The sequence below is a fragment of the Microtus oregoni genome, unplaced genomic scaffold (assembly GCF_018167655.1).
Source record: "Microtus oregoni isolate MIOR12 unplaced genomic scaffold, Mior012 000032F_ref0000030, whole genome shotgun sequence".
Taxonomy (NCBI): domain Eukaryota; kingdom Metazoa; phylum Chordata; class Mammalia; order Rodentia; family Cricetidae; genus Microtus; species Microtus oregoni.
This window is the reverse complement of record NW_024543091.1, coordinates 21,243,136-21,266,264: the sequence shown is the minus strand read 5'-3', so window position 1 is coordinate 21,266,264 and position 23,129 is coordinate 21,243,136. Positions and strand designations below refer to the sequence as shown.

Genomic DNA, 23,129 nt, shown 5'->3' with positions numbered 1-23,129 from the left:
GCTTCATAAAAACTTTCTACACACTCTTCCACATTTCCCAGTTACTAGAGAAATGGATCTTTCTTCTGTGCTCTAACATCCTGGGCTATCTACCATCTGACTGCAACCTACTTTCCGGGCTTGTCTGCTGCTTCCTCTTCACACTGCCCTGCAGATGGGCTTGCCACATTAGCCACACAGACCCCGACTTCCCACCTGTGCCTTTGCTCCCATTATCTTCTCTTTTGGGAATATGTTTTTCTATCAAATAAGGAAGAAGACTTCAACAGCAAAACCTCATTTTTTTTCATCTTTTTTGCCAACATTATGTAAGTTACTTTAAGTGAGGTTTTTTTTTTTTGGCGGGGGGGGGTGATGGTTTTGAGACAGGGTTTCTCTGTGTAACAGTCCTGGCTACCTTAAGTTTTCTTTGAAAGAAGGGTAATGATACTTTTTTTTGGAATTGTTTTGTTTTTATTTTATTTTAGGTGTTTGGCTGTTTTGTCTGCATGTTTTTCTGTGCATCACTATTTGCAGTACCCAAAGAGGCCAAAAGATGCTGGATCTCCTGAACCAGGAGTTACAGACTCTGTGCATTACCATGTGGTTGCTGGGAACTAAATCTATGTCCTCTGGAAGAACAGTCAGTGCTCTTAACCACTGAACCATCTTTCCAGTATCTTGTTTTGTTTTTGACACAGGGTCTCACTGTGTATCCCTGGATGGCATAGAATTTGCTTTGTAGACCAGTATGGCCTTGAACTTACTGAGATCCACCTATTTCTGCCTCTCAAGTGCTGGAATAAAATTTATGTGCTACTGTGCCTGTCCCATATTTCTGTGAGGTTTAGAAAACATACATATACAGAATGAGTATAGCACATATTTAGTGGTTGAGAGTGATAGTTTTTTATTATTCTCCAAAGTGAAGACAAGGATATGGAATCTCTTCTAACTAAAAATTACATTTTCCCTCCTCCAAGTTCTGAAAGATAGTTTCTCTCACCACCTTGTTCTCTCCTCCTTCCACCCCTCTCAGACTCTCAGGTCTCACAATGCAAAGCAGGCTTGAATTTACAATCCCATAACCCTCTTTTTTAAAAAAAAATTATTATGTATACAATATTCTATCTGTGTGTATGCCTGCAGGCCAGAAGAGGACACCAGACCCCATTACCATGTGGTTGGTGGGAATTGAACTCAGGACCTTTGGAAGAGCAGGCAATGCTCTAAACCTCTGAGCCATCTCTCCAGCCCCTCCTGTAATTCTCTCGCCTCAGCCTCAAGAATGCTGGGGTATGGGGCTGGAGAGATGGCTCAGTGGTTAAGAGCATTGCCTGCTCTTCCAGAGGTCCCGAGTTCGATTCCCAGCAACCACATGGTGGCTCACAACCATCTGTAAGGAGGTCTGGCGCCCTCTTCTGGCCTTCAGGAATACACACAGAATATTGTATACATAATAAATAAATAAATATTAAAAAAAAAAGAATGCTGGGGTATAGTCATCTTTGGCTTCTTAAAAGTTACCTTGGGCAGGGGATATATGCTGTGGAACAGTGCTTGTAGAGCATGTTTGATGCTCTAGGTTTAATCCTAGCACCACAGAAAACAAATTCACTTTTTGATTCACTTTTTGGTTTTGTTTTTTGGTTTTTTTTTTTTGAGACAGGGTTTCTCTGTAGCTTTGACCCTTCCTGGAACTAGCTCTGTAGACCAGGCTGACCTAGAACTCAGAGATCCACCTGTCTCTGCCTCCTGAGTGCTGTAATTAAAGCCGTGCTCCACGACCTCCCAACCTCACTTTTTGATTGTTAATACAACTCTCTAGTAACCTCTCATGTATCCAAGGGCAGAACCTACACCTGATTTATCTTATTTCCTTTAATATCTATAATGGTGTCTCACTTACACTAGGACCCAAATATCTACTGATAGATGAATAATTACACAAGAAAATATTTTTCCTTTCTATTTTGTTTTTTGGGTTGTTTTGTTTGGTTTTGTTTTTATAAGATAGGATCTCACTATATAGCCCTAGCTGGCCTGGAACTCACCATGTAGACCAGGCTGGCTGGAAACACCTACCTACCACTGCCTCCTGAATGCTGGGACTAAAGGATTATCACTCCTGGCACATAAGAAAATCTTAAGAGTTATATGTTATCAAGTAAAAAGCTACTGGGCTAACAAGACGGCTCAGTGGAGAGAGGCTTTTGCTACTAAGCCTGAAGACCTAAGTTCAATCCTCAGGACCCAAGAAGTGGAAGAGAGAACTGACTCCTGGAATTGTCCTCTGAGCTCCACACACATACACCGAGAGCCTCCTTTTGAAATATAGTTATTATCTATATACATATGTGTATGTATGTTTGTCTGTGTTTGGGTGTATGTACATGTGAGCACAGGTATTCATGGAGGCCATGCTGTATTCCCTGGAGCTGGAGATGGAGTTATAGGCAGGTTTGGTTTGAGTGCTGGGAACCAAACTGGGATCCCCTGAAAAAGCAGCAAGTGTTCTAAACTGCTAAGTCATCAAACCAATCACCCAAAAAAATCATTAAGGTCTGGAGAAATGGCTCCACAGTTAAGACACCTGCTGCTCCTGCAGTGGTGGACTTTCATTCTTAGCCCTCAAAGGGGAGTTCACCATCGACGCTTCTAGTTCCAGGGGTACACAGTCTTCCAGGATCCCTACAGGCACCAGGCATGCAAGTAGCACACATACATACGAGTTAGGCAAAATCCACAAACATGAAATAAAATAAATACGAAAAGAGAAACAAAAGTAAATATAAAACATCTTTTTAAAAAGGTTACTATTAAAAAACTACAGGATGGTGGCACATGACTTTAATCCCTGCACTCAGGAGACAGGCAGGCAGATCTCTGAGTTCGAGGTCAGCCTGGTCTCCAGAGGGAGTTTCAGGACAGTTGGGGCTACACAGAGAAACCCTGTATCCAAAAAATAAAAAAAATTACAGAGGCTAGAGATGGCTGTTCTTCCAGAGGACCCAGGTTTGATTCCCAGCACCCATGTGGTAGTTCTCAACCACCTGTAACTCCAGTGCCAGGGGGTTTGCTAGCCTTTTCTGCTAGCAGTACATATATATACATTGTTATTTATTACACAGAACATTAGAAAAAGTGGCACTGCTAGACATGAAAGTACATGTCTTTAATGCCAGGACTTGGTGAACACAAGCAGGCAACACTTTGGGAGTTCCAGCCTAGCCTAGTCTATGTAGTGAGTTCCAAGCCATTCATAGGTACAAGTGAGAACCTTTCTCAGAACCAAAATCAAAACCAAAATACAAAATGGTACTATTCCACATCTTTCTTTAGAACATAAAGTGGAATGTTTTCTTGCATTAAAGCGCACATATGCACATGCGCGCATACACACACACATAGTTATAAATGCACACATATAACAAACACACACACACTGTTATTCCTTAAACCATTTTTGTTTTTCATTTTTTTCAAGACAGGCTCCCTCTGTAGAACAGGCTGGCCTCAAACTCACAGAAAACCACCTGCTTCTACCTCCTGAGTGTTGGGATTAAAGGCGTGTGCCACCACCGCTGGGCAACCTTAAACCATTTCCTTTTTTAAAAAAATTATCTATTGCCGGGTGGTGGTGGTGCATGCCTTTAATCCCAGCACTTGGGAGGCAGAAGCAGGCAGAACTCTGTGAGTTCAAGACCAGCCTGGTCTACAAGAGCTAGTTCCAGGACAGGCTCCAAAACCACAGAGAAACCCTGTCATGAAAAAAAAACAAAAAAAAATATTTATTTATTTTAGGTTCACTGATGTTTTGCCTGCCTGAGTGTCTATGTGAGGATGCCAGATCTCCCGCAAATGGGATTACAGACAATTGTGTGCTGCCATGTGGGTGCTGGGAATTGAACCCAGGTCCTCTGGAAGAGCAGCCAGTGCTCTTAACCACTGAGCCATCTCTCCAGCCCTCTCCTTAAACCATTTTCAAGTGAATACTTGATACCCAAACTTCAAGCAACAATAATAACAGTATGTTCTGACCACTATGAACTCTAATAAATGTTCTAATCTTCTTAAACATTCTGATTGTACATCCTCTACCTCCTTCAAGTGAGTCTTGACCTTAAAGAAGTGCTTGAGGTCAGCTGGCTGTTAATGACATAGTGTTTCCTTTCATGTTGTGTCTTAGACAACAGCCCTTATAGTCTCTTGAGAATCTTCTGAGGTATATTATGTGCAGGCAAATTCTGTCAGCAGAACTCACAGACAGATAGGACAGTGCAACTGATAGGACCCTGCACTGAGTCATACCCCATCCCCTCAGGCTTTATGCATTTATTTTAGTTATTATGAGACTACAGCCCAGGCAAGTGTAGAATTCAGGGCTCTTCTTGCCTCAGACTCTTTGAGCACTACTAGCATGCACCACCACTCCCTGCTTCCCTCACAGATTTAAAAAGAGAATTAGGGATTTGGCATTTTCAAGGCCTGGCTTGAATGTTGAACATTACTTCCTTAATGTTCTAATTTCTCCCTTTTTAGATCCAGAAGACCCAGTGACAGAAGCTGGTGATTTCCATGCAAAGGGAGATCTGCATCTTCCAGACACCAAGATGCTTAGATTTTGTTTGTTTGTTTTTCGAGAGAGAATGGTTTCTCTGTGTAGCCCTGGCTGTTCTCCAAGTCACAGAGATCCTGCCTCTGCCTCCTGAGTGCTGGGATTAAAGGTACACTACCACCTCCGGGCACTTAGATAATCTTTAAAAAAAAAAATGGAAGAAGTCATATTCTTCTCTCTAAAAGGACTGAAATTCTACTTTTGGTGTCAGTTGCTAGATAGAGGGACCCAGTGGAATTGTCTCAGCAGTACCTTGAAGGTAGGATCTGGTCTTTCATAAAAACCTTAACATCAAATAGACTAACAGAAAGCTGGCATGAGAAGAATGGGTTCTGTTGGGAAGAAACAGAATAATCAATGACCTTGGAGATTTCAGACAAATCTGAATTTCTTTTGAAGGCAAAGATAAAAATAGCACAAACAACACAGACCAGACGTGTAAAAACAAAACAAAGGCCACCAACTCAACTCAACTTGTTAAGTCTGGAGAACTGCTTACAACCACAGCTGCTAATGGTTATGGATTTGGCAATCAAAATGTCTTTGTTAAAAAAAAAAAAGTTTGAACTGCCTCACTATTGAGGTTACAAACCACAGCCTTGATGCATTGTTGCAGTCAACATCCTCCCCACTGTTTTTGAGAGCTCACAGCTGCTGCTGGCAGATAAAATGCTGGCACACAGCAGGGGCTCCTTCCAGGGGAATATAGGAGAAGCTCTGAGGAGATGGCTCTCACCTACCTATCTCTCCAAGTCAGCCTGCAGCCCTTTCTTTACATTCCTTCCCTGTCTAGGTTCATCCCCTGCCATTACTCAGAGGAGAGTTGAGGGTTTAGTGGGAAGTTTTTTCTTCCTGGTACAACTTAGCCATGCTGACTAAACTTGCCTTAAGAAGATAAAAGTAAGTCTGTTCAGCACACACTCTTTAAAAGGTCGTTTAGAGTATAGTGAACTTGACTTTAAAAGAAACAAATCTCTTCTTACTCTTTTTAGAAAACTAAATGATCACACTATGCCAAAAATAGTGAGGCTTAGTATATTTTAATTTATCAGACAGTCCAAGAATGTGAGGTCAGAAATAAATTACTAAGTTTCTTTGGGGAATGAAAATGCTAGCTGAAGAAAAATGTGGTCTAAGTCACATAGGAAGTTAGTTTCAACTGACATAAAATTTGTTAGTGTCACAGTTTCTCAAGGAAAATTCAACTCAGCTGGTTGATAAGAATTCATGTTGAGATGCTAAAGACACAGAGTAAAAACTGTTTCCTGGACGGTTATTGCTCAATAAGTTGGACTTAAGAGGACAAAGAAAAGCCTAACATGAATTCTAAATTGTGCACGCTAGGACTACAGCTATGTAGTTTGCAAACAGGCACCGAGTGTGTTTGAGGAGGACAGGGTAGCATCTCAGTGGTAGAGCACTTGCCTAGTATGCGCAAGGTCCTGGGTCTGATTACTAACACCACTTCAGAGAGAAAAATGTTTAGGAACACTGTATTCTATCATCTCCCTCTCAGAGAGCCTTAATTTGTACTTGTATATAAAAGCCTCTGAGAAACTCTATGGTAAACAAATTTGTTTAATTCAAAGATGTTTTCCAGATGTACACTAATTTCAGGGAACACCTAGATGAAGTACTTTGTAAAATCCTAGGATAGGTCTGTTTCCCCAAAATACCAACTCATTTACTTAGAAATAAGATTTAGGCTAAGGGTGGTGGAGCACTTGGCTAGAATGAACAGGGCACTGGGTTTAATCCATCGTACCATAAATCAAACACTGCGATGACTCAACGGTCAAGTTCTTGCTGCTAAAGCATGAGGATCCGAGTTTGAGTCCCCAGAGTCATGTAAAGGTAAACACAGAAACATCTGTAAACCCAGATCTTCTACTCGGGGACAGCAACCATTTCTAAAGTGCCAAGATCCAATGGAGCGAGAGATGCCTCAGAGGTTATAAGAGCTTCCTGCTCTTCCAGAGAACGTGTTTGACTTCTAGCACCCAAGTTAGTGGCTCACAACTGCCTGTAACTTCAACTCCTAGGGACTGACTCCTCTGGCTTCATAACTTACATGTGCATGCCCATGTGCACATGCACACATACATAATTAAAATATAAGGCAGGGAATGGTGGTGTATATTTGTAATCCCAGCACTCGGGAGGAGGGAAGAGACAGTTCAAAGTCACACAGAAAGCAGTTGACACAGTTGTCCAGGTCAGCCAGAGCTACATAGTGAGGCCCTGTCTCAAATAAAAACAAGCAAATAAGGGGAGAGGAGAAGGGGAGAGAAGGAGGAGAAAGGAAGGTGGGTGAAGGAGACTTAAGAGAACTGAAGGGTCAAGATGGGGGAAGGACAGATGGCAGGCTAGGAAGGAGATATCTTGATTGAGGAAGCCATTATGGGGCTAGGAAGAAACCTGGCACTAAAGAAATTCCCAGGAATCTACACAGAAAACCCCAGCTAAGACCCTAAGCAATAGTGGAGAGGGTGCCATAACTGGCCTTGCCCTATAGTCAGATTGGTAACTATCTTAAAAGTCATCATAGAACCTTCATCCAGCAACTGACGGAAGCAGAGGCAGAGATCCACAGTGGAATACTGGGCTGAGCTCCCAAAGTCCAGTCGAAGAGTGGGAGGAATGAGAAAAGGAGCAAAGAGGTCAAGACCATGATGGGGATACCCACTGAAACAGCTTATCTGAGCTAATGGGAGCCCACCAACTCCAGCCTGACAGCAAGGGAACCAGCACAGGACCAAACTAGGCCCTCTGAATATGGGTGACAGTTGCATGGCTGGGGCAGACTGTGGGGCCACTGGCAGTGAGACTAGGATTTATCAGTACTGCTTGTACTGGCTCTTTGAAACTCATTCTCTTTGGAGGGATACCTTGGTCAACCTAGATACAGTGGGGAGGGCCTTGGTTTTGCCTCAAAGTAATATGCTAGACTGGATGGGTGGATGGGAGTGAGGGGAAGGTGGAAGGAGTGGGGGGAGGAAAGGGTGTGGGAACTGGGATTGGTATATAAAATGAGAAAAGATAAGTTTTTTTAAAAAAATTAATTCATTAATTAAAAAAACAAGCAAACAAAATTAGACTATTATCTACTCTGAACAATATTCATATGGTATTCTCAAACACAGAAAGTAAAGGAGAAAACCACAGAAAAGCTGATGACCACAAGAAAGGGGTATGAAATTTCAATGTTCAATGAAATCTACCAACTCCTAGCATTTTGGTATAAATTCACAGTATACCCAAGGATAATCCATAAGGAGAGTTGCCAGGATCTCCATCATGGCACCCGTGGGAGGATTCTGGCATTCCTACATACTGTCCTCAGCAATTCCAGTACATAACACACAATAAATCCAAGCTCAGGGAGCGGCATCTGATGACCTGAAGAAAGAGTATCCCTTGGGAAAACAAATTTGTTAACTAGATCTCTAATGATAGCAATACCTAATATTTTAAGATGATAGTTTTCAATGTTATGGTTTGAATTTAAAAATGTCCCCTCCAGGCTTATGTGCTTAGGCATGTGGTTCCCTGGCTGTACTGGTACAATTTTGGGAAGTTGTGGGGTCCTGGATGGTAGAGATGGCTCACTGAAGGGTGGCCTTTGAGGGTTATAGCTCTAACTGTGGTCCTTCTCTCTCTGCTTGATGATCTGCCAAGCTGTGAGGAGCAGCAGGTGCAAGCTTCCATCACCAAGAACTGGACATTACTTGCTATGCCTTTCCCACTGTGTCCTCTGAAACCACGACCCAAAATTAATCTTCTCTCCTTTAGGGTTGCTCCTGTCAGATATTGTATCATAACAAAGAGAAAAGAAACTAATATATTTATTTTCATAGCAGAAAGGGAGGGGCATGACATTAAAACAAATATAGGTGGAAAAGAAGCAAAAGTACAGGTACCAGAGCATGGAGATGAAAGCCTTCATGGTCCTATGCCTTGTCTGGGTCTAGATTATATACTAGGGGCAGAGCAAAAGAACGGGAGTCAAATATCACACCTGAATGCATGCAGTGGACATAGAAGTAAACAGAAGAGACAGAGTAGGCAACCCTAAGAAAATCATTGGGGTCATGCCTGTAACAACATCACCTGGGAGGCTGAGGCAGGATGATCAGATAATCTACACCTACAAATGGAGTTTGAGGCCAGTTCAGGCTATGGAAGACCCACGTTCAAAAAAAAAAAAGCAGACATAGCAGAGTTTGGTGGCACTCCCAACATATGAGACTCTGTCTAAAGGAGTGGAGAGAGGAGAGAAGAGAAAAGGAGAGAAGAAAACAAAACAAGCAAATGAAAATGAAAGCCTGGATATGTATGGTGGTGGCCATCAATTAATCCCAGATCTTGAGGGTGCTGGAGAGATGGTTAAGAACACCGGATGATGCTGGGCAGTGGCAGTACACACATTTAATCCTAGCACTCGGGAGTCAGAGGCAGGCAGATCTCTGTGAGTTCGAGGCCAGCCCAGTCAACAGAGTTAGTTAAAGGACAACTACGGCTGTTACACAGAGAAATCCTGTCTCAAAAAACAAATAAACAAACAAACAAACCTGCCTGGCAGCTCACAACTGTAGCTCTAGTTCCAATTGCAGTTTGGATCTCTGGATCCGGTGCCCTCTTCTGGTTTCTGTGGGCACTGCCTGTATGGGGTGCAGAGACATACAGGCAAGATACCCATACACACCAGGCAGTGGTGGCACATGCCTTTAATCCCAGCACTTGGGAGGATAAGGCAGGTAGGTTTCTGTGAGTTTGAGGCCATCTTGGTCTTCAGAGTGAGTTCCAGAACAGCCAGAGCTACATAGTGAGATGCTCTTTTGAAAAAAGAAAGAAAGAAAGACAGGAAGGAAGAAAGAAAACATTTGGGATCTGCGATATAGCTTAATGTTAGAGTAACTGACTAGAATGCATAAAGCCCTGGGTTCATACGGCACAGCCAGAAAAAAAAAAGAAGGCAAACATTTGGAAAAATGAATTTAGCCGGGTGGTGGTGGTGACACACACCTTTAATCCCAGCACTTGGGAGGCAGAGGCAGGTGGATCTCTATGAGTTTGAGGCCAGCTTGGTCTACAAATTGAGTTCCAAGACAGTCAGGACTGTTACACAGAGAAACCCTGTCTCGAAAAAAAACAAAAAACAAACAAACAAACAAAAAAAAAAAGGAATTTACTGAGTGAAAGCTAAATTGAAGCACATTTTCTTTTGGGGGTGGTGAGAAAGGGTTTCTCTGTGTAACAGCCCTATCTGCCTCTGCCTCACAATTAAAGTTGTGCAGTGGCACCACCACCCAGCATGAAGTACATTTTCTTATGCACAGTGTTAGAAGCACAAATGCTTAATTTAACTGCTCAAAGGACAGGAAAACAACACTGTAAGACTCTCTCTGCTTAGATTTGGTCATCTTGCCAGTTTGAACCCAAACTCTACATTTGAGGAATTTCACAATGAAGTTACAGTTCTTTGGTGCCCCCTACTGTTCAAATGTGTTTGAATCATGTCAATTTAATGTTTATAGAGATTTTAAAAATTAAATACATATGTATGTTCACTTGTACACACAAACCCCAACATGACACAAATCAAACCACATTCAAGCATATTTGCCCATCATGAGTTTAATGGTCTGGAAGAAATGCTTCAGGATACGACAAAAAACAAGCAAACAAAATTAGACTATTATCTACTCTGAACAATATTCATATGATATTCTCAAACACAGAAAGTAAAGGATTAATCTACATCCACCATCCAATCAAATGAAAAGTGGTATTTTAGAGTTTCTTCATTAAAAGAAATTTTAGCTTTGCTTTTTTTTTTTTTTTGACAAACATCCTCACTCACTCTGTAACCCTGGCTGGTCTGGAACTTACTATGGAGACCAGGCTGGCCTCCAGATGCCTCTGCCTCCCAAGTGCTGGGATAAAGGTGTGTGTCATCTGGCCCAACCTAAAAAACGAAGCCTAAAGAAAGGATGAAGACCTTACACTTCCTTCCCTGGACTGTAATGACAACTGTTTTTCAGAAATGTAGGTCTGCTACTTCCCCATACACTGAAAACTAAGCCATCTCTAAGTGCTTCTATTTCTGACCTATTCCTAGTCTCCCTCCAATGTACATTTACAAAAACATTCTCCTGGAACTGGGGGTGGTGATTGCATGCTTGTAATCTCAGGACTCCAGAAGCAGAGGCAGGAGGATAATCACAAGTGCAAGGGCTCTATGTAAGTTCCAGTTCAGTCTGGGACAGGGCAGAAAACAAAACAAACCAGGACACGACACAACAGACGCTTTGGAGGCAGAGAAAGTAGGACCATGAATTTGAAGCCAGCCTAAGCTGTGCCACAAGTCTCTCAAGGAGATGGGGGGGATATAAAGAGAGACCTTTCTTCTTCTATCTTGATTGCTAGCACCTTACTGCCTTCAGAACAGTCTGTTAAGATGATCTAGAACCTGTCACGACAGTAAGCAAGTGCCTGCCCACGAGAAGAACTCAGTACTCACCTGCTCCTGAAATTGTTTCTGGGATAAACAATCAACTAGGTCCACACAGCCCAAAAGACAACCTGATGGATAATCATTTGGAAATTCCACATCTGAATAGAAGACAACAAAAGGAGAGGATGACTTTCCTCTTTTGTGACCCTGGAACTCAGGAATCTGCTTTCAATTCTGAACATAACTTTTTCCACCATCTATTTGTAGAAGCAAAGTCAAACAGTGAAGTTTATTATATGGCACAACTGCTTATATTTTAGCAAAAGTCCAGCGAGTGACTAGCTTTGCTTACTATTCATGTGCTAAAGTTGGAAGCTTTTGTTTTAGAAAAATCTTCTATATACCATCAAGGTTCAAGGACTCTATAGGTTAATACCAATCAAATTAATTATAATGTACTCACAGCTGGATTGGATTAAAGTTTGGTGGTGGGATGGCTAGCTTTAAATTTCAACTCCACATAACTGACAATCATGTAGAAAAAGTCTCAATGAGAGACTGTCAGCATTGGGTAGGAAGACCCAGCCCACTGCCAATAGCATTATTCTCTAAGAAGAGTCCTGAACTATGTGAGCGTGGAGAAGGGTAACCAAGTACAAGCCAGCTGAGATGTGGCTGTCTGTCCTTCATTGTGGCTATGAGGACAGAATCTGCTTCAAGCTCCTGCCACTGTGGCTTCCTACATTAATGGACTGAAATCTGGGATTATGAGCTAAAGCAAAGCAAACCCTTAAACCCTTCCTCCTCTAAGTTGCTTCGGGTCACAGAATTTTATCACAGCCAAAGAAACAAAACTAGAACAGGAGGTACAGTATTTTTAGAAAGAAAGAAAAGCAGTTATATGTGATGAGGAAAAGAAAACCATAAAAGTATGATAAAACAGGGGCTGGAGAGATGGCTCAGAGGTTAAGAGCATTGCCTGCTCTTCCAAAGGTCCTGAGTTCAATTCCCAGCAACCACATGGTGGCTCACAACCATCTGTAATGAGATCTGGTGCCCTCTTCAGGCCTGCAGGCATACACACAGACAGAATATTGTATACATAATAAATAAATACATTTAAAAAAAAAAAAAAAAAAAAAAGTATGATAAAACAAACAGAAGAATAAATGTAATTTTTTCTTTTCTTTTCTTTCTTTTTTTTTTTTTTGAGACAGGGTTTCCCTACATGCTTTGAACAGCCACCTGTGACTTATCACTCAACACACTAATAAGCTGAGTGCGGAGGATCATCCCTCTTATCCTACTGTTTGGGGGGCTGAGGCAAGAAACTGCCTTGAGTTTGAATTAGCCTAAATACATGGTGAGTTCCAGGGCAGCTGGGCTCTGCTGAGATACCCAGTCTACAAATCAAACGAATAGACAAATGTGAGGTCTTAAGTCTCTTTAACACAAGAAAAAGCCAAAGGAAAAGGATATAGAAGATAAGCATTCAGGACAAAGGAAGACTAAAAACCAAGCATATATATGCAGCTGTTACCTTTTCCACGAAGAAGACGATAGGTAGCCTGGAGTTCTGAGACCTCTTGAGGGGAAGGTCTTTTGCCTGTAGCTGCAATCCAAAGTCTTCCTCTGTGAGGTGTATACCAGGATCTGCCCTCCACCCTTAAATAAATACAAATTTAATGGAAAGGCTCAAATTCTAGTTTCCTTAAAGAGCCCATAATATACAGCAAATCCTACAGCAAATTATTCTATTTCACCAAGAGTTCCAAAGAGGATATCACATCAAGAGAAATTTTTAAAAATTTATTTATTACGTTTACAGTGTTCTGCCTGCGTGTACACCTTTATGTCAGAAAAAGGCACCAGCTCTCAATATAGATAGTTGTGAACCACCATGTGGGTGCTGGGAATTGAACTCTGGACCTCCGGAAGAGCATCTAGTACTCTTAACCTTGAGCTGTCTCTCCAGCCCCAAGAGAGATAATTTTGTGAGCAATATTTCTCCCATAATATCTTTCCCATGAAGTTGAACTGAACTCTGCCAGCTAACCCCTCCTACCATCATCACCAGTCATTTCTCTCAATTCTTACCTGTCACCTGATCTCGGTAATTCAGATCTGGAACTGTTACTTGTTTTGGGATTTTTTTGTTTGTTTGTTTTTCAAGACAGAGTTGCTCTGTAGTTTTGGAGCCTGTCCTGGAACTAGCTCTTGTAGACCAGGCTGGCCTCGAACTCACAGAGATCCGCCTGCCTCTGCCTCCCGAGTGCTGGGATTAAAGGCATGTGCCACCACCACCACTGGCCTTGTCTTCGGATTTTTATAACACAAAGTTTATAATAATAAGTTATTACATTTATTTATTTATAGGGAGGGCACATATGAGACATGGCATTTTTATGGAGGCTAGAGGACAACTTGGAGGAGTTAGTTCTCTCCTTCCATTATATGAGTTCTGGGGATCAAACTTATATTGTCAGGGGCCAGGTGTGGTGGCTCACACCATTAATCCTAGCACTCAAGAGACAGAAGCAGATGGAGCTCTGTGAGTATGAGGCCAGCCTGGTCTACATAGTTAATTCCTGGTCAGGCAGATATCTAGTGAGACCCTAAACACTTATGTGTATGTCCATATGTCTATATGTGTATATGCCACATATGTCCTCAGAGACCCAAAAAAGATCAGATCCAACAGAGGGTTCTGAGCCATCTGACATTTGTTCTGGGTCCTCTAGAAGTACAGCAGGACTCTTAACCACTGAACCATCTCTACAGCCCTCTTTTTTTTTTAATTTGTAAAGACACTTATCTATCTACTTATTTAAGCACATATATGTATGTGTACATGTACAAATGGAGGTCAGAGGACAACTTCTAGAAGCTGGTTTTCTTCTTCTACCATGTGAGTTATGGGGATCAAATTCAGTTAGGCTTGGTAACAAACACCTTTACCCCAATCTCATTCTTTCTTGGGGAGGTAGGGGTTGGTTTTTCAAGACAGGGTTTCTCCGTGTAACAGCTTTGGCTGTCCTGGAACTAGCTCGGTATACCACAATGGCCTCGGACTCATTGAGATCTACCTGCATCTGCTTCCTGAGTGCCGGGATTAAAGGTGTGCACCACAACCACCTGGCCCCAATATCATTCTTAAAACAGGAAGTAGGGTTATGAATTTTTCATATTCTTAGTTTTCTAATTTATATGAATTACAAGAGTGTCAGACACACTGTGAGTCATCATTACGGGGAATGAACAAACGTTTGCTTTCCCACTGGCCAAATAATCTCAATAGTTGCTAGGAAAATGGTCCCACAAGTGTGAAAGAAGCACCCACTGACTCCCAGAGGGTTAGTGGGTTAGTGATTGTGTGAGAGATGCTGTTCATCCTGTTCTGAGCGAGAAAAGATGAACAACACAGAACCAAACGGAGGGAGAAACGAAAGCATTCTGACTCCCGAAGCTGAGGAGTGCGTGCTGTCCGTTTCCTACTTTGGAAAAGAAAGAGAGCAAACAGGAAGTGAATGAGAATAGACATCTGAGGGGCTGGAGAAATGGCTCAGTGGTTAAGAGCATTGCCTGCTCATCCAAAGGTCCTGAGTTCAATTCCCGGCAACCACATGGTGGCTCACAACCATCTGTAATGACGTCTGGTGCCCTCTTCTGGCCTGCAGATATGCACACAGATAGAATATTGTATGCATAATAAATAAATAAAAAAAAAAAGAGAATAGACATCTGAGGGCTTGGCTGTCTTAGAAGAGAAACAGTCGTGTTTCTGGGTGCTAACAGCACTGCACACATGGTCTAACTGTCAAGTAACAAAGCCAAAGCAAGAAGGCAAGACTCCCAGTGGAGGAAGGTGCTTTAGGCACCTCAGTAAATAAAGGAGGAGTGACAGCAGCAAAATCTGTTCAAATGACTGTTTCTAAATATGGAAACAACTGAAGCATCAACAGTAGAGGGCATGAACACTTTGAAAACCTGAAGTTGGGCTGGAGAGATGGCTCAACGGTTAAGAGCATTGCCTGCTCTTCCAAAGGTCCTGAGTTCAATTCCCAGCAACCACATGGTGACTCACAACCATCTGTAATAAGATCTGTTGCCCTCTTCTGGCCGTCAGGCATACATGTAGACAGAATATTGTATATATAATAAATAAATAATTTTTTTTTTAAAAAAAGAAAACCTACTTTTGTAATTCAGAGAAATCTACCTTACCTTTGCCTGCAAAGTACTAGCCTGGGTTTCACAGCTACTCCTTTAGAAACTAAAATTCTATTTTTTAAAAGGTATATACTAATATATATATATATATATATATATGTGTGTGTGTGTGTGTGTGTGTGTGTCTGTGTGTATGTATGTATATATATATATCAGTTATATGTATAAGTATATGTATGTATATATAGAGAGACATTACCAGCATATAAAATTTTAGAAGATAAGAGAAAAGGAAAAATGAACATGTAGTATTAATGATAAATGAAATAAAAAACCCAAATGGGTAGTAGGGGGCACAAACCTTTAATCCCAGCACTCAGGAGGCAGAGGCAGTGAGATCACTGTGAGTTTGATGCCAGCTTGATCTACAGAGCTAGTTTCAGGACACCTAGGGCTGTTACACAGAGAAATTGTCTTGAAAAATCAATAAACAAACAAACAAAAAAACCCAAGTAAATTATATAATAAGGTCTTACTAAGTATTGATTCACATAGGAAAACACAATATAAATAAACATTACAGGCCTGACATGGTGGTCCATCCCACTAATCCCTTTAATTCCAGTACTCAAGAGGCAGAAGTAGGCCCGGGAATTCAAGTTTGAGGCCATTCTGGTCTACATAGTAGTAAATTCCAGGACAACAAAGGCTCCATTGAGAAACCATTTCAAAAGAAAGAAAAAAAAAGAAAGAAAGAAAAAAAAATTCCAAAGCACTAACAGCAGCTAATAGCTAGTAACTGTTTCTAGGGAGTGAGATATACATGATCTCTTTCTAGCTATCTTTCTTCATTTAACCTTATATTTATATGTACACAAATGAAAAAAAGCGAAGTTTAAATATGAATTAAGAAGAAACACAATATGCTAGCTGGTGGCAGTACACGCCTTTAATCCTAGCACTTGGGAGGCAGAGGCAGGTGTGGATCTCTGAGTTTGAATTTTCCAATAGACTTTCTTCTAAAGATGAAAACACTGATATTCTAGCTTCTCTGTAAACATCTTTAGCTCTTTTCTCTTTTCCTCTTCTGCAGTACTAAAGGTTAATCCAGGGCCTTATGCACATTAGCCAGTCATACTATCACTAATCTATACCCCAGGCCCTGGTTCTACTGTTCATTCTGAGATAGGGTCTCATTGGTTTGCCCTCCTCAGATTCATCATCCATCTGTCACAGACTCTTGAATGACCGAGATTATAGTCATGGTCCCCACACTTCCATTTGTTACTTTAAAGCCACTCAGCCAAAAATATATAAATATTAAAAATTAATTAAAATAACAAAATGAGCCTTAAAAACCAAACAATAAATGGAAAAGAAAAAAAAACAAAACAAAGAGCCTGTAGAACTTTAAGACAATTCTGAAGCCATTTCTGACAACTCTCAGTACTTCCCCTCCTCCCCTGGGAACCAAGGACATAGCAGCTAAGCATGCTCGTGTTACTGAGATGTTGGGAACTTTCCATCTCCCTGAATAGAGGCATGATAACCCTTAAGTGTTGACTCAGTTACTGATGTTTTGACTTAGTCCCTGGGAAGGGGCAAAGTGACCCTCAGAAGAGTCCCTTTACCTCATCTGATCTGGCAACCACTCTCCAGCCAACTATTGGTAATAGCCCCTTTGAATAAGCCAATCATAATAGTTAAAGAACAACCCCCAGACACCCCTTCTTTCTGTGGTTTTTCCTTTAAAAATAACCTGTACCAGACATCCAGGGTCTTCTAGCCTCCTGACTGCTGGAAGACCCTGTCATGACAGAATTAATGAAATCCTCATGCTTTTACATCAGCTGTGATATCAGAGATGGTCTCTTGGGGCGACTCCTCCTCGGTGATTGGACGCTAGGGTCCAACAAAATTACCACCAACAATTTTTTTAAGATATATTTTACTGTATGTGTGTTTTGGCTGCATTATTTATATGTGTCTGGTACCTGCAGAGGCCAGAGAGGGCACTGGATCTCCTAATACCAGGAGTTATAGATAGTTGTAAGCCACTATGTGGGTGCTGGGAACTAAACCCAGGTGCTCTACAAGGGCGAGAAGTGCTCTTAACTGCTGAACCATCTCTCTCTAGCCCCAAGCAAGTTTTTATATACGCTTGTGCATTTTTAATTGTATTTTGTTATTATTGTGTGTAATGTGTGTATGTGAGCATAAAGAAACACAGTCATGGCGCAGGGGTGAAGGTTAGAGGACAACTTTTAGGAGTTAGCTCTTGCCTATTGAACACATGCCATCAGGCTTGTATAGCAAGTGCCTTTGCCAGCCAAGCCATCTTTCCATCTCTTTTCTTTGTTGAACTAAGTCTTGCTAATGCACAATAGGCTAGACTACAACTCATAATCCTCCTGTCTCTGCCTCCTCTCGTGTGCTTTGATTACAGTTCTGTGTCACCATACTATTGTTGTTTTGTTTTGTCGTTTGTTTTTGTTTCTCTGTGTAGCCTTGGCTGTCCTAGAACTTGTTCTGTAGACCAGGCTGGCCTTGAACTCATAGAGATCCTGCTTCTGCCTCCTGAGTTCTGGAATTAAAGGCGTGAGCCACCACTGCCGTGCTGTGTCACCATATGTAGCACTGTTTATATTTACATGCATTGAACAATATTATAAGTCATCAATAGACTGGTACAAAGGAGCATAAATCCATACTTCTAAATCAAATAAATATCATTCAAAGGCTTTAACTTTCAATTTTATGGTAAAGTTATGATTTGTAACTTTTACCTTTTAATCCCTCTGACAAGCAGAGAGGCCCAGGGTTGATGCATAGAGAGGCACCAGCCACCATCAAAGCCTTCCTGGAATTCCTGGTCCTGGATTCGCAGTTGGTGCTGATGTAAACTGGGCTTTAGTCTCGTTCCTGCTGAGAGTGAAGTCTTCTGTGGGACAGAGCCAGTGTTGTCTACCCACTACATAGGAAAGAACACACAAAACAGAAACAGAGTTTTGCTGAGAAGGGAGGAACTTAGGGAAGGTGAACCAAAGTGATGAATGCTAGTAAAAAGGAATCATATGAGTATCACTTTTTTTTTCTTTCTTTAGGCTTGCCTTGAACTTGATATGTGGCAAAGAATGACCGTGAATTCCTGATTCTCTTGTTGCCATCTTGCAAATGCTGGGATAAGAGGTTTGTGCCATTGCTCAGGGAGCTTTTTTTTGTTTTTTTAAAGAAAAATTTATCTCATTTCTAAAATAAGAACAAAAAGTATGGAAATGTTCTAAATTCTTAGGTAAACACGGTGACAATGTGGCATCATTTTGTTGTGTTCAAAGTCAGCCTCTCACTATGTCACCCCACCTGACCAGGAACATACTATACAGAGCAGGCTGGCCTTGAACACAGAGATCTGCTAGCCCAAGTGCTAAGACTAAAGGAAGAATCACCACACCCAATTATTGCTTCTTTAGGTGTTTTTTTTCAAATTACATTTCATTCATGCATTTTGGGGATGGAGTGGGGCATGCATGCCACAGCACCCATGTAGAAGTCATTAAACACCCTAAGAAAGTAGGTGTTCTCAAGTCCCATTATCCAGTTCACAATGTCCCAATTTAAAGAATAAATACAATGTTGAAGTCACTACAATTATATCTTCTTCTAGGAAATATATAACAACAAAAGAGTTGTGATTATTTCCACTTAAACTTATTAACAATCTATGTCTAATTCTTGATATTTTTCCAAGGTGGTTTCAACATTTTCATCCATAATTCTTAAGGCTAAGCAGATGCTGTCTGACTAATGAGTGTATGAAAAATTCTAATACTCTGAAATGAACAACTTGTGCCCTAAAAAACAAGGTTCTCACCTTATAAAGGGGGACAGAGAATTACAGATAATTCAATTAGAGGGTTCATGCAAATTGAAGGAGACTAACAGGCTGTGGCAGTAAAGAAGGATGGTTAATGTTTCTTTTCAAAGATCAATGGCTCCAAAATCCTTTTCCCTTACCCAGGTGCTAGAGATTAAACTCAGGACCTCATGCACAGCTAAGCATTCTGCTATTGAGCTATACTGGCTATATCCCACATTCACTATGTACTGCCTCAAGATGTAAAGTGAAAAGTGACAGAGCAAAGTACCTAATGTCAGCTTCTGGCTTCCACATCCATATACACACATGGGATACATATACACATCAGCCCTACACATGCAAATATACATACACAGTTGAATATACTATACCTAGAAACAAATAAAAATACATCAGACTCCATAAAAACATTTAAATGATAATATTCAGAAGATAATACAGATAATCTTATCAGAAATGTTTTGATAAAAATTAGAAAAATATTGGACATGTTGAGAGGAAATTGCTATCTAAAGGCCTATGAAACAAATATACTTGAAAGGCAAACTATTGTTCAAAACTGTCTCATTATCAGTTAGAGGAAACATTCACTTACCTGGGGAGGGCTTTGGTACAGGTTGGGATTTACCAAAACTCCCAAAGGCTCTTCAGAGGATCTATCCAACGTGATCAGTGGCTGGTTCAAAGTTCCATTGGCAATGGCCTGTATTGTCTCATCTAGTCTGTGGTAATAAACCAAAAGGAGACAATAATTGGTAATCTTTTATGCTAAGAGTTACCACATGCAACCTTTTAGTAGTAATAACTTGGAAATAAAAGTTTTATTTGTAAAAATGCACAATCTTCCCAGCCTCCAACTCTACCTTCTTTCTCTTTGTAGCAAGAATTCTAAGGAAAAAGGTAGGGCACATTACTCATTCATCTATTTAACATGGTGAACAACATGCCAAGACTAGCAAAGTTGCCTAGCAATAACCTGGCCCAGAGAAGAACTCATCTACTAACTGAACCATAGTTATTCTACCTACTGGAGTCCCCTTTCCACTCCTCCATGCTAATCTGAATACTATCCTTGCTTCAAGACACAAAAGGGTCTGTTTCTGTTTTTTTTTTTTTTTTTTTTTTAAAGATGTGTATATTGCTGGATGTTGTGGCTCACACCTTTATTCTCAGAACTTGGGAGGTAGAGGCAGGTAGAGCTCTCTGAGTTTGAGACCAGCCTGGTCTACATAGCAAGTTTCAGGACAGCCAAAACTACATAGAAGAGACTCTGCCTCAAACAAACAAAACAACCCCTGAAACAATGTGTATATTTGTGTGTCTGTGTATAAATATGTACTGGTGAATGCCATGTGAAACCAAAGGCATTGGATTTCCTGGAGCTGGAGTTACAGGTGGTTGTGAGCCACCCAAATAGAGCGCTGAAAGCTGAACTTGGATCTTCTGCAACAACACAGGCTCTTATTCACTGAGACATTTCTCTATTTCCAATGCTCAGAAGTTTTAAAGAAGCCCCTTACTTGTCCAACACACTGCTTACTTCTTTTTCTAAAGTTTTATAGCAAAACTTTACATCTACTGTGTGAATAATCACCACACACAGAGAGACAGAATAAGAGGAGAGACAGACAGAGAGAGGGGCAGAGGGACAGAGACTGTGGAATACTCTGGCTCTTAAGACAGCATACCAGCATACCCTTTCCAGGTGTAGCAGCTTACTACTTTGATCCCAGCACTCAGTAGGTGGAGGCAGATGGATCTCTTTGAGTCCAGGTACTGCCTATTTTACATAGTGAGTTCCAGGACAGTCAGGACTACATAGTGAGTAGTCTCACAAACAAAACAAAAAGATACCATACCTTTGCAGTCCAGTGGCTTAATAGATAATATACCTAACTATAGATCAGAAGAGATCAAACCCTGGAAGGAGCAATAACCTGAACCAGAGAAGAGGGTTTTTATTCCATTCCACTGTCATGCCCTACTTATTATTGCTGCATCCCACAGGCCTGCTGAATGCTTAACAAACATTTTTGAGTGATGGTGATAATTTTGAAGCACCACATAATACAAAGCATCAACTAATAGAAAAGAATGAGCTTAATCATGAATTCAAATAAAAATATATTTGCTAGAAAGTTGCTATATGGGCCTGGAGAAATGGCTTAGCAGTTAAGGGGACTGACTGCTCTTCCAAAGAACCCAGGCTCCTTTTCCTGGTGTTAACTATATGCAGTGGCTAACAACTGTCTAGGAGATCTGACCTTCATCTAATCTTGAGGTTTCAAAAGTCCATGCCAGGCCCAGTCTCTCTCTCTCTCTGCCTGTGAATCAGGATGAAGCTCTGAGCTACTGCTTCAGCACCATGCCTGACTACATATGGTCATGCTCCCCCAGCTATGATAATAATGAACTAAACCTCTGAAACTGTAAGCAAGCCCCCAGTTAAATGCCTTGGTCATGGTGCCTCTTCATAGCAATACAACAGTAACTAAGACAGAAGTTGGTACCAGAAGTGGGGTGTTGCTGTGATAGGTCTGACCATACTGTTTGCTGTAGGAATATAGAAGACTTTGGGACTTTGGATGAGAAAATTTGAAACCTGAATGCTTTAAATGAGGCTTACTGGGCCATCCTAGTAGGAGCAAGAAAGAAGGTGGTGCTGAGAATGATGTAGATTATGACAGCCCAGCTCAAGAGGTTTCAAAGGGGAAAGAATATTATTAAGTACCTAGATATCATTCTAGTGATATTTTGGCAAAGAAAGTGGTCTAGACTTCTTGAGATCCTATCACAAACAAATGGAACGAAAAAAAAAAAAACTAACAAAACATCCCAAACCCAACAAAATAAACAACAAAACCAAAACCGGGCATGGTGTTACACATCTGAAATCTTGGGAAGCTGAGGCAAAAGGATCAACATCAATTTGAAGCCAGTTAGAACTACATAGTAAGGTCCAAGTCAGGCTGAGTTACTTTGTAAAACTCAGTCTCAAAACAACAGCAGGGGATTGCCAGATGGCACAGAGATTAGGAGCACTTTCTGCTTTTACACATGACCTGAGTTGGTTCCCAACACCTACATGGAGTTGACAACTGTAACCTCAGTTATAGAGGATCAGATGTCCTCTTCTGACCTCTGCAGACACCAAGTGTGCATGTGGTGCACATAATGCATGCAAGTGAAAAATAAAAATAATTTTTTTTATATTTTTTATTTATTTATTATGTATACAATATTCTGTCTGTGTGTATGCCTGCAGGCCATAAGAGGGCACCAGACCCCATTACAGATGGTTGTGAGCCACCACGTGGTTGCTGGGAATTGAACTCAGGACCTTTGGAAGAGCAGGCAATGCTCTTAACCTCTGAGCCATCTCTCCAGCCCCCTAAAAATAATTTTTTTAAAAGTACAAAACTTGAGGATGGAGAGGTTTCATTTTGTTTGTTTTTCAAGACAGGTTTTCTCTGTACAGCCCTGGCTGTTCCAGAATTTGCTCTGTAGACCAGGTTGGCATTGAACCCAAAGATTCACCTGTGTATGCCTTCCTAGTGCTGGAATTAAAGGCATATGACACCACCACCTGGCAACGGAGAGATTTCTTAAAAAGAGCTGGAGAAGAACTTTATAACTTTCAAACCAGTAATTACACTAGGGTTAATACCATATTTCAAAGTGGGAGGAAATTCATTTTTCCAATGTATTAATTTCAAAGTTCAAAGAGGAAAAAAAGAGCAAACTGTTGCATTTCATCAAGACCAAATATTTTCAAATTTTTTATTTTATTTCTGGGTGTGTGTGAATGTGTGTATGTGCGTGTGTATCTATGATATATATGTGAGAGTGTGGACATGCGTGCCATAGCAAACTTGTAGAGGTCAGAGGATAACTTTTGGGACTCAGTTTTCTCCTTTCACTATTGGTTCTGGATTCTGGAGTTTGAACTCAGGTTATCAGACCCGAGTGACAACTGCCATTTCTAGCTCAGCCATCTCACTAGCTCTACCAATTCATCTCATTGCCTC

The 23,129-nt window shown here is 41.0% G+C and overlaps 1 protein-coding gene across 5 annotated transcripts in view; it reads right to left on the bottom strand.

Moving 5' to 3' along the window:
- Trip4 (thyroid hormone receptor interactor 4) overlaps window positions 1-23,129 on the bottom strand; it is a 60,985-nt gene that overhangs the window by 15,031 nt on the left and 22,825 nt on the right. For all 5 annotated transcript variants that reach the window (XM_041679895.1, XM_041679896.1, XM_041679897.1 and 2 more), the window contains 4 exons: window positions 19,697-19,823; window positions 18,011-18,195; window positions 12,595-12,719; window positions 11,121-11,212 (listed from right to left, as the gene is read on the bottom strand). In XM_041679895.1, coding sequence (XP_041535829.1) covers window positions 11,121-11,212; window positions 12,595-12,719; window positions 18,011-18,195; window positions 19,697-19,823 — 529 coding nt within the window. The remainder of the gene's footprint in view (window positions 1-11,120; window positions 11,213-12,594; window positions 12,720-18,010; window positions 18,196-19,696; window positions 19,824-23,129) is intronic.